Consider the following 12,546-nt stretch of genomic DNA (forward strand, 5'->3'; position numbering starts at 1 on the left):
CACAGGATGACTTCCTGCCTCGCGCTTCGGGAAGTGGTTCCCTTCCCAAATAAGTCCCCTGCCCGCCTCCAGACCGCGGCAACCAATCAGGACAAGCTCCGGTGGCGGCGTGGGCAAACAACGTTTGCCAGGAACCATTAATTCCCTCGTTTCTGACGCCAAGGGAGGAATAACCCCTGCGTACCGTGCGTCCTGGATGAAGCGACGCAAATGCCTGGGTTCCGTCTGCGCATGCGCTTGCGTGGAACTCGTGGGCCTAGGCCATTGGGCCCTCGTCGCCACGTGAGCACGGTTGTTTTTTTTTTTTTTTTTCTTGCGGACTGACCCATTCCATGGTAATAATGTTGTGCAGGGTCGGAGGCTGCAGTGACTGTAGCAGAGTTTGCCTTTGTATTTATTGACTTCAGTACATAACTTCCCGCTGGCACTTGCGTAACGCTTCCGCTTTGTGGGCCCGCCAGAGAGGTTACGAAGCTTTAGAATCAGGATGCAGGTCGCTTTGTGCCCGACTAAATGGAAACCCCGGTACCTTCTACACAGAACGAATGAGGCGGTCCAGTTTCCCAAATGTGAAGGAATAAGTGTAGGGGACCGCTAGGTACACAGGGTGACTGAGATAAATTTCAATCTGCTGCAGCATATTTTTATGCCACTGGAAACTTCTAGAAGCCACCATTCTTGGCATCCAGGGTTATGCATTTTAAGTGGCCTTCCTTTCCTGTTTTGTTTTGTTTTTAAACGAATCCTTGGAAGCTCTTGGAGGTGGAAATGTTGAGATAATAGATTTAGTATTTTCAGTGATGCCAAAGAAACAGGTTTTCCAAAAATTTTATGAATCCATAATTGGCCAGTTTTCAAATATCACTGCAAACATAATAATACATGCTTTCTTCAGTTTAAAGTGCTTTAAATTTTGTTGTGTATTCCTGCCTTTACATTTTCTCTTCTTTCCACAGCTTATTAACCACTTAGCTGATTCCTCATATTCTGTCTCCCTCCTTCCTCCTTCCTGTCCCCCTTCTTCCCCATGTGAGTGTGTGTGTGTGTGTGTATGTAGTATGTATGAGAGAGAGAGAGAGAGGTTAAGAGTACTTTGGGGCTGGAGTTATGTTGGTGAAGACACAGTAAGCACTCACCTACTGACCCGTCTCTCCTTGCACTATTATTATTATTATTATTATTATTATTATTATTATTATCTTTTTTGTTGTTTTGAGACTGGGTCCTCTGTCACACTGTAGCTCATAGTGGCCCATATAACCCAGGCTGCTCTCATTTATGGTCATCCTCCTGCCTTAATCTCTTGAGTCCTGGGTATAAACGAGCCACCACACCTAGTTTAATATATTTAAATAACAGAAAATGGCAACCGTGACGTCTTCTAATCTTTGTTAAAGAGAAGAATAGAGCCGGATGTGGTGGTGCATGCTTGTAATCCAAACTAGTCTATAAACGAAGTTCCTGGCCATCCATGGCTACATAGCAAAACTTTGTCTCAAAAATTGGAAGAGTGGGGGGAAGCCGGCTGAGCGGCCTTGGCACACATCTTTAAACCCAGCACTCAGAAGGTAGAGGCAGGCTGTATCTCTGAATTTAAAGTCGGCTTGGTCTACAGAGCGAGTTCCAGGACAGCCAGGGCTACACAGAGGAACCCTGTCTCAAAAAACAAACAAACAAAAAAAAAAAATAGGAAGAAAAAACAGTTTACAGTGTTATTATCTAAATAAGACCAAAGGTCTCAATTTATTTATTTTTCTTTATTTTTGCAACAAGGTCTTACTGTGTGGTCCTAACTGGCCTGAAACTCACCTTATAGACCAAGCTGGACTTGAACTCAACAGAGATCCACCGGCCTCTGACCTGAGGGGCTGGGATTAAGGCATGGGCCACCCTGCCTGGCCCTCCTTTTTGTTTTTGTTTGTTTGAGGAGGGATCTCATATAGCCCATGCCAGCATTGAGCTTGATATGTACCTGTTAGGATGGTTTTGAACTCCTGATGCTTCTGCTTCCACTTCCCAGGTTCTAGCATTACTGGCATGTGCTGTCATTCCTGTGAAAGTCTCAATTTCAATGAATACAGAATAAGGTTTATCACATCCACTTTTACATTGCAAGGGTCTCAGGAAGTAGCCTACAAGTCTGTGGTGGTTTGAATGGGAATGGCCCCCACAGACTCATAGATTTGAATACTTAGTCATCAATAAGTGGCACTGCTTAGGATTAGGAAGTGTGCCCTTGTTGAAGTAAGTGTTGCCTTCAAGGAGGAAGTGTGTCACTGCGGGTGGACTTTGAGGTTTCAGAGGCCCAAGCCAGGCCTAGTGCCTCTCTCTCTTCCTGCTGCCTATAGATCTGGATGTATAGAACTCTCAGCTCTTCCTCCATCACCTCTGTGCTATGTTCCTGTGTGTCACCATGCATCTGGTATGCTGATAATGGACTAAAGTTCTGAAACTGTAAGCCAGCCCCAATTAAATGCTTTTCTTTATAAGAGTTGCTGTGGTCGTGGTGACTCTTCACAGCAATAGAACTTTGACTAAGACAAAAGCTGTGCATTGGTCGGATTTTTGGTTTCTTTGTTTGAGGAGAAAATAATAAGTTTGCATTTCTGTTTATTTTTTTCCTTTTAGTTTGAGATTGAACCTTGAGCCCCACACATACTAGGCAAGAATTCTACAGCACTGAGCTAATCCCAGACCTTTTATGTGTGTGTTCCTGTGTTGGGGGTATACTTGTATGTGAATGTGCACATGAGTGCATGTACATATAAAGACTAGAAGACAACCTAGGGTGTTGTTCCTCAGGAGCTGTCCACTTCTCTTCCCCTACCCCATTTTGAGACAGAGTCATATTGGCCTGATATTCACCAAGTAGGCAAGCAATTTCATTGAGTTTTGTAAGATAATATATTAATACTAAAAACATAGGAAGTAGATGCCTATAAGTAGCTTCTAGACTAATAGCTAGTCTTATTTAGATCTCACTTTTTTTACATGTACTAGTGTGTATGTGTGTGTGTGTGTGTGTGTGTACTGTGTTTACTTTTAAGTGCTATTCCTGTTTGATATCATACCTTTACAGTTGCACTGACTCTCTCTCCTCCTCATTCTCTGGAGTTCCTAATGTTTTCCTGACTATATTTGTGTCATTTGAAAAACTGTAGAGTAGAATCATATAATATATGACCTTTGGGATCAGATTCCCCACCCCCCAGCATTATTATCCTTGAAACCAAAATAAGATGTTTATATATCAATAGATATATCATCATGTATCATCTGTAGATATAAGATGTTTATATATATCAATATCATCTGTAGATATTATATTTGTTCTTTTTTAATTATAATAGTCATTTTTTTTTTTTTTGGTTTTTCGAGACAGGGTGTCTCTGTGTAGTTTTGGTGCCTGTCCTAGATCTCGCTCTGTAGACCAGGCTGGCCTCAAACAGAGATCCGTCTGGCTCTGCCTCCCAACTGCTGGGATTAAAGGTGTGCGCCACCACTGCCTGGCCAATAGTAATTCATTTTATGGGCGCCACATCAGTGGAGTTTTTCTTTGAATTGTTTTGAGACAGAGTTTCACTGTGTAGCCCAGACTGACCTCCGAAATGGTAGAGTCAAATGAACAAGAGAATTGATTCTAAATTTTTTTTATTCTTTAACAATACCTTAAATGTATACAATGTATCTTGATCATATCCAATTCTCACACTTTCCCCATTGGAACTCCCTCCCACCTTTATATCTTCCTTTTTTTAGAGCTCACTGATTCCGGCTAGTGTTGTTACCTGCATGTGCGTGGCTTTGGGGCTAACCACTGGACATGGGCAATCTACCAGCAGCCATACTCTGGAGGAAAAGTGATTCTTCTCCCAGCAGCCGACAACTGTCAACAACTCCTAAGTTGGAGGTGGAACCTTCTGAGTCTCTCTCCCATCCATGCTGTAACGTTGACTGGGTTGACCTTGTTCAGGTAACCATAGCTGCTGTGAGTTCATGAGTGCAATGGTGGCATGTTCAGAAGACAGCATTTCTACCATCCTCCAGCTCTTACATGGAACCTTGAGTCTTGTTGGCATGGCAGGCAATGGTTAATATGAATGTCTCAGTTAGGGCTGAGCACTCAACAATCACTTGCTTTCAGCATTTTGATCAGTTGGGTCTGTGTATGGACTGCTGTACACTGTAGAAAGAAGGTTCTGGGACCAAGGTTGAGAGCAGCACTAATCTATGGAGATAATCATAAATATTAAGAAAGCAGTTTGACATGTCCATTTAACAAAACAACAATAATGAGTTTCCCCTCCCAGGACCTCTGATCGCTCCAATGATGGGCTTTTGACTAGGCTTTCAATAGTAGGCATGAATTTCCTTTTATGGAGCAGATAGCAAATCTAATCAGTAAGTAGCTGGTTAGTCCATTTATTTATTTAATTTTTTGTTGTTTAGACAAGACCTTATTTATTTTAGAAAGGGCCTCATATAGCCCTCAAATTCACTGTGTAGTCAAGGATGGCCTTCAACTACCAAGTTCTGGGATTACAGATGTGCCATTATGCCTGGCTTTTATCAGTGTCTTAAATAATTTCTTCCAAATTGTAACTGGAGTTTTCTCCAGTCCTGCCTGGGCCTGCAGCCACTCAGACCCACATAAACACACAGATGCTTATATTAATTATAACTGTTTGGCCTAATGGCTCAGGCTTCTTGCTAGCTAGATCTTACACTTAAATTAACCCATAATTCTTATTTATGTTTAGCCATGTGGCTTGCTACCTTTTCCCAGTTCTGCCTTCACATCTTGCCTTCTCTGTATCTGGCTGGCGACTCCTGACTCAGCCTTCCTCTTCCCAGCATTCTCCTCTCTGCTTATCCCACCTATACTATACTTCCTGCCTGGGTACTGGCCAATCAGCATTTTATTTATCAACCAAATCAGAGCAACATATTCACAGCATACAGGGTGATATCCACAGCACCAAATATTATTCCTTAGCTATAGTACTGATTTCTCTTTAGTGGTTATGTTGTGGTAATCTCTCTTGAATAAGTACTCGGACACCAGTAAGAGTGGAAAAAGATGTCACCAAAGCCAGGACAGTTTCTGAAAGCCCTTGGTATGGGGTCCAGTTTGCATTTTCATTTTATACTCTAAAACCACAAGGTGAAGTGAGCAAGCAATTGAGATTTTACAGGAGCCTGCTTAGCACTCAGTTTGTTTCCTAAAGACATATATTATAGTTGACAGGTGTAAGCTTTTGTAGTCAGGTTGTTAAAGGTAATGACCTATTGTGTTTTAGCTGTTTTTCCAGGTCCTTCTGTTCCAGGTGTCAAAGTGAAGTCATGCTTGGAAATGAGCAGGACAAGCAGTGCTAATAATTGGCCTTTTCTGCCTTATTCTACTTCAGTTAAATTACCATTCTATTGAATGTTAATTTTCTGTACCCAACTAAACAAAAATACAAACAACAGGGGAAAATTACTAGTGCAATATTTTAGGGAAAAGTTTTGTATTTATCTAATTCCATGTTGTATACATAATGTTTTGTATATAATTTTGTTTTTCAATGGACAGTGATAATATAAAACAAACAAAACAAAAAACAACCTTCTAATTAAAAAGTCTACAGCCAGATGTGGTGACACATATGTTGTAATCACAGCACTGAAGAGACCAAGGCAAGAGGTTCATAAGTTGCAGGCTAGCCTGAGCTACATAGTGAGTTCTGAGATTACAGGCCTGCATCACCATACCCAACTCATAGTCTTTTCTATAAAGGCATTAATTCCTTTCCTGGAAGCTCCATTTCATGACCTAGTCACTTCCCAAAGGTTCCACATTCAAAGATGAGGGGTTAAGTTTAAGGGTATTAATATGGGGTATCATAATCATTCTACTTCTGCTTCCTCAGTTCATCTCCTTCTCACATACAAAATATACTCATTACATCCCAGTTACCCACCCACCCCCCATCCTACTTTTTATGGCATCAACTATAAATACAAAACCTCATCTAAATATCATCTAAATCAGATATGGGTAATGTGGTAAATATTAATTGTCAACTTGACAGAATGTAGCGTCACTAAAGAGGCAAGCCTCTGAGCACACCTGTAAAGGATTCTCTTATAAAGCTAGTAGCTCCTGGGCATGCCTGTGAAGGATTATTTTGATTAGCTTTCTTGAAGTAGAAAGCTGGGTGAGCACCAGCATGCATCTCTTTCTGCTTCCTGACTGTAGATGCAATGTCACACCTGCTTCAAGCTTCTAACACCAGGACTCCCCTGTTACGATTGATGCACCCTTGAACTGTGACCCAAAACAAATCCTCTCTCCCTTAAGTTGCTTTTGTCAAGGTATTTTATCACAGCAACAAGTGATGAAGTTTTTATATATATATATATATATATATATATATATATATGTATATATATATGTGTGTAGATATATATATATATATCATTAATTTTGGGGGAAATTGTTCCCCAGTTGTGAACCTGTGAGATACATGCTATAGATTTTCAAAATTCGGTTATGAAGCCCAAAATGATGACTCATGCCTGTTGTTCCATAACTTGAGTTCCAGGACAGCCTTGACTACCGAGTAAGATCCAGTCTCAAGGAAAAAAAATGAGAGTTATAGAGTAGGAATAGAGCAAATATCTCATATCTATAGAAATAGGAAAGAAAAAGATGGCAAGTCTAAGATAAGTACAAATTACAAGGCACATTATATGAAATCTTAAGGCTTGAGAATAATCCTTGTCTCAGTCACTGTTCTAGAGCTATGAACAGACACCATGACCATGGCAACTCTTATGAAAGAAAACATTTAACTAAGGCTGGCTTATAGCTTCAGAGGTTTAGTCTATTATCATCATGGCGTGAGACATGGCAGCATGTAGGCAGACACAGTGCTGGAGAGGAGCTGAGAGTTGTACATCCAAATTCAGGCAGCACAAAGAGAGAGACTCTGGGTTTGGAATGGGCTTTTGAAATCTTAAAGCCCACCCCCAGTGACATACTTCCTCCAACAAGGTCATACCTCCTAATCCTTTCAAATAGTGCCTCTCCCTGGTGACCAAGCATTCAAATCTATGAGCCTATGGGAACTATTCTCATTCAAACCACCACACTCCTCTTGGCCTTCGGATTGTCTGTGGTGGAGTTCCTGCCCTTGCAGATCTACCTAGCAGAGACTTTTCCCCAGTGCTGTGCCAGGGAGCCTGGCCCTGCGACTTTGTGCAGAGGCTATTTGTAGTCCAGGCTGGCCCTCAGCATATTATTTGCTATGTAACTGAGGATAACCTTGAACTTCTTATCCTCCTGTCTTGTGTCCCATGGACTAGGATTACAGGCATGCACCACCACACCTAATTTAGGTAGTGCTGGGTATCAAACCCAGGGTTCATGTTAAGCCAGTATTTTACCAACTGGGCTATAGCCCTAGCCATATTTGGTCTTTTAAAAGAAAGATAAAGCCAGGTGTGGTGGTTTAAGCAAAATATTCCTAAGGTCATAATTCATAAATATCCTGTTTCATTGGTGGTGGTGGTAGTGATAGCATTTTTGTTTTGTTTCAAAATAGTATCTCTATGGAGACCTGGTTAGACTGGAACTTGTATAGATCAGGCTGGCCTCAAACTACAGCACTTCTCCTGCCTCTGCCTTCTGAGTGCATACATTACAGGCATATACTATCATGCCTGGCTCATAAATATCCAATTGTATTGCTGCTCACAATTTCCACCTTTTATAGAACACTACACCTGATTGCTCTTTGCCAGTTTACTGCAAGGTTTGCCTCTTCTGGTAGTAATGGTTTTCATTTCCATCAGAGACTTGCTCAGAATGCCCTTTACTATCTATATTTACACCAACATTTTCTTCAGAATCACTTACGTATTCTGTGGAAAGACTGGCCAACTCTCTATAGCTCTTCTTCCTTTCTTTTTAAAATTATTTTTCATTTATGTGTATGTTTGTGTGTGTTTGCTTGTCTGGGTGTGTACCACATGTGTGCAGGCCAGAAGGTGGTATTAGATTCCCAAAACAGGAATTACAGGCCATTCAACTAATGTGGGAGTGAAAACAGGCCCTATCTATAAGGGCAGCATATGCTCTTATGCCCAGCCATCTCCCTGGCCCATCTGTGAGTGACAGATGGATAGCTGTCCTATAGAATTTGTGTATCCACTGACCTCTCACCCAAGACTGTCTAGGAAATTCTTGGTGGATGGACCTGTTTCCACTGAGAGTGATAGCATCTCTCTGCGTGCACCTCTCAGCCTGAGCCAGCCTCCTGGTACCTGCACTCTTCTTGTCAGCACTGGCCTTCTTGCTCGCCACAGTTGTCTCTCTAGGCCTTCCCTTACTCAGAGGCCAAACTGAGGCTCCCAAATTTAGGAATGTTCCCTGATCTCAGGACTCAGACAACTCAGCTCCCCCGCCCCCAGCTGAGGACTGCACCTCTACCACTGAGCTAAATCCCCAACCCCGACAGCTCAGCTTTTAAAGAGTGCATCTCTCAAGTGAAATAACACAACAAGACGCCATTTCTCTTTGCTTCTGCCCTGTCTATAGGAGGGATCACTGTCTCACCAGATCTACAACTGAACTTGAGACTTTCTGAGGGCTGTGTGGCTTCTCCTGAGGGGAGAGCTGCAGGGCTTTCATTTGGCTAGCCTCTTGGCTGCTTTGGGAAGCAGCTCCCCAGTCTCCTTTCTGTCCAGAGAGCTGTTTGGTTGTGTTTAGCTTACTTCTCTGCTTGTGCAATGTTACTTTTACTCTTAACTGTATTTTCTCACTTCTTTTGTGACTTTCTAAAGCTTTTCCTCTCTGATATAAAATATACTTTTTTCTTATTCTGATTCTCAAAAGAGAAAGGTCACCAACTAATACAGAGGCAGCTTCTAGTCTACCATCTTAACAGAAGTCTGTTTGGGAAGGGGACATTGAGATGCAGTCTCACCATGTAGCCCTGGCTGGCCTGAAAACCACTGTGTTGACCAGGATGTTTGGAAAGTTGAAACGATCCTCTACCTCTGTTTTCTACATATCAGGATTACAGGCATATGGAAGTATGCTTGGCTTTGAAAATGTATATATAATTTCTGAAGTAGCCCAGTCTAGCCTGTGCTCTGCTCACATATCATTGCTTATTTCTTGTTTGGTTGGCTCAGTCATCAACTGATGGACTTTTTTTTTTTCTATTGCTGTTTATTTTGAGACAGGGGCTCATATTGTGGCCCAGGTTTGTCTGGACCTCACTATGTAGCCCAGGCTGATCTGGAACTCATGGCGACCTTCTCAGCTTCCCAAGTGCTGGGAATCTAGGTATGAGTCACCATGCTCAAGCACTGGGCATTATCCTGTATTTAATTTTCTAGTCATCCTTTGCCTAACCAGAATAAACCTCAAGGATCAGTTTGGTCAGTTTAATTAACCAAGTGGCTTTTACCAAAATATTGATTACTCCACTTTTTTTGTTTTTTAGTGATCACTGACATGTTTGATATGATACAGACTCCCTTGGCCAGCCTATAAATAACCAAAGGCAATTGGGTTATTTTGGACTATTTTAAAGAGCACATTGGGGGCTGGAGAGATAGCTCAGAGGTTAAGAGCACTGACTGTTCTTCCAGGGGTCCTGAGTTCAATTCCCAGCAACCACATGGTGGCTCACAACCATCTGTAATGAGATCTGGCGCCCTCTTCTGTATACATAATGAATAAATAAATCTTTAAAAAAAAAAAAAAAAAAAAAAAAGAGCACATTGGGGTGTATTAACTTCTTCTGTTATTTTTTCTTGTAGTCAGGGTGATTATGTTTCAGTTTAAAAAGTTCCTAATCTTTCTTGACTCTAGAGGGAAATGTTTAAACAATGTTTGTTTTTTCCCCTTTATTAGCTACTAGAAATCCCAATAAGCTTTTATTTAGTTTACTGGAAAATTTTAACAGAAATATATATGTGGCTTCTTATGGTTTCTGAAAGGCTAGGGCACTTGGCTTAGAGAAAACACAGAAACCAAGGTCATTGAAATTCTAAATAGCAAGAAATTGCAGCTGTGGGTTGCAGAATATTTTTCAAAAGCACAGAGTATTTTATTGCCAGGCTTGTGGCCTCTGGTTTCTTTTTCCTGGGCTCCATTTCAAAAATTAATTCCACCATCTAGTGGCTCCTTCCTGTAATTTCCTGTTTGTGGATTTCTTCTCAGCAGTTTGCTATCATGTGAACTATAACTCAATATAGTATTTGGAATTTTAAAACTTAGTTTAGCAGGGCAGTATCAGTTATTGAGGGTACCCCAGATAAAGAGAAAGGATGCTTGGGATGATGGCATTTCCATTTGGGAAAAACATCTAAGCCAATAGCAGTCCTTAGAGAAAGCAGGATCATAATGCTCCCTTCTAGGCAACTCTTTGTATGTTCTGGATATTAAACCTCTGTCAGATGAATAGCTGTCAAAAGTTCTGTCTCATTCTATGGGTTTTCTCTTTACCCAGTTGGTTTTTTTTTTTTGTTGTTGTTGTTTTTGTTTTTTGTTTTTTGAAGACAAGGTTTCTCTGAGCCTTTCCTGGAACTCACTCTGTAGTCCAGGCTGGCCTCGAACTCACAGAGATCTGCCTGCCTCTGCCTCCCGAGTGCTGGGATTAAAGGTGTGCACCACCACCGCCCAGCTTTAGTTGGTTGTTTCTTTAGCTTCATTTCAAGAAGTCCCACTTTTCAGCTGGCTGATGGTGGCGCACACCTTTAATTCCAGCAGTCGGGAGCCAGGTGGATCTCTATGAGTTCAAGGTCAAACTTGCACCAAAACAACACAGGGAAACCCTGACTCAAAAAAAGAAGTCCCACTTGTCAATTGTTGGCCTTAATTTTTGGACAAATGAGGTCCTATCAGGAAGTCCTTTCCTACACCTATATCTTGTATGGTTCTGCCTGTGTTTTCTTCTAGCAGTTTTGGTGTTTCAGGTTCAAGTTTAGGTCTTTCATCCATTTGGAATTAGTTTTTGTGCAAGGTAGGGGTCTAATTTCATTTTTCTTACATATGAACATCTGGTTTTCCTAGCACCATTTGTGGAAGATGCTGTCTTTTCTCCAGCATGTTTTTGGCATCTTTGTTAAATATCAGATGGCTGTAGTTATGTGTACTCATGTTTGGGTCTTTGATTTTGTTCCATTGTCTACCTGTCTATGTTAGTGCCAGTACCATACTGTTTTTTATTACTATGACTCTAAAATATTTCTTGAGGTCTGGGATGGCAATCCCTCCAGCATTGGTATTTTTGCTCAGGATTGTTTTGGCTGCCTAGGGTCTTACATGGTTCCATAAACCATATAGTTTTTAAAGCACTGAGAAATTAATCTGGGCTAGGATTATGGGTCATCCAATGAATAAATGGCAGAGAAACAATTCTATGTGCAATCTAAGGCTAGACTGGAAACGGCCATATAGGGGCTGGGCATGCGTCTCAGTGTAGTGTTTGCTTACAAAACCCCAGATTTCACCCTTGGTATTCCAACAGAGAAGGAAATCAGACAAGACTATACAGCTTCTACCAGGAATACTCTCCAGGGAATTCTGATCTAGTTCGGAGGAAATCCAGCTATCCTTAAGCAGTTTGAGAGAGAGAGGCCACAGAGAGGTGGAATGCCCTGAGGGTCAAAGTGTTCCAGCCCTCAGGGGATATTTCCAGAGCACAGGTATCAAAGCAGGCAGTGAGAAAGCCTTAGAACAGATTATTCTAAGCCCCAGCCCTTGGGCCCCTCTATCTCAGGCCTAGTAGACCAGCCTTTAGACTGCTCTGATTTATACAATAAAGCAGAGAAAAGCTATTCATGATGAATAAACTCTGCCCTAATTGCAGAAAAAAAATTTCCCTTTAGTGACCAGGTTTAGGGGTATTGTTTTCATAAAGAAATAAATAACTGGATGCAATCTCAGGCCAGTTATTTTGTGGAATGTGCCTGCATTTGATTCCCATTTCTTTCATGCATTTTGGGCAGAACATCATTATTGTCACATTATGCTCATCTTACTTAGACCATCAAGTGACACATGATACTGATTTATTGTTATTGGTGATATTCATGTTAGTCACTCAAATAAGGTGGTGTCTTGTGGCACCTTTAAAGTTGCTAATTTTTGTCAGATGTGGTAGCATACACACTTGGGAGGCTGATGTAGTTGGATCATGTCTAGTTCATGGCTAGCAAGAGTTAACAGTAAGACCCTATCTCAAAAACAACCAAAGACAGTAAAATTTGCTATTTTACCTTGTATAACTAATGATTGTTATGTGGGGAGATACTCTGAGACAGTATAAGTCTGCTTCTCATCTTTTACTCACTAATTTTAGCATTCATTGGTATTTCACGTCTGAACTCATTGTTATTATGGTGGTTGGAAATGTTTCTGTAGTATTTCCAGCTTTTGTTACTTGACAGCCTATTGTAAAGCCTGTCTGTGCACCTCTCTCCTGCTGCAGTTCTCCTTCCTCTCTCTTCTCTGTTGTTTGAGACAGTGTCTCACCATGTACTCCA

The 12,546-nt window shown here is 41.3% G+C and overlaps 1 protein-coding gene across 1 annotated transcript in view; it reads left to right on the forward strand.

Annotated features, from left to right (window-relative positions):
- The first annotated feature begins 232 nt into the window (after positions 1-232).
- Gmps (guanine monophosphate synthase) overlaps positions 233-12,546 on the forward strand; it is a 76,071-nt gene continuing 63,757 nt past the window's right edge. Inside the window, exons 1-2 of the mRNA XM_059265420.1 lie at positions 233-335; positions 3,760-3,973. Of these exons, the coding sequence (XP_059121403.1) occupies positions 3,824-3,973 (150 nt within the window). The 5' untranslated portion in view covers positions 233-335; positions 3,760-3,823. The remainder of the gene's footprint in view (positions 336-3,759; positions 3,974-12,546) is intronic.

Source organism: Peromyscus eremicus, chromosome 6, assembly GCF_949786415.1.
Source record: "Peromyscus eremicus chromosome 6, PerEre_H2_v1, whole genome shotgun sequence".
Taxonomy (NCBI): domain Eukaryota; kingdom Metazoa; phylum Chordata; class Mammalia; order Rodentia; family Cricetidae; genus Peromyscus; species Peromyscus eremicus.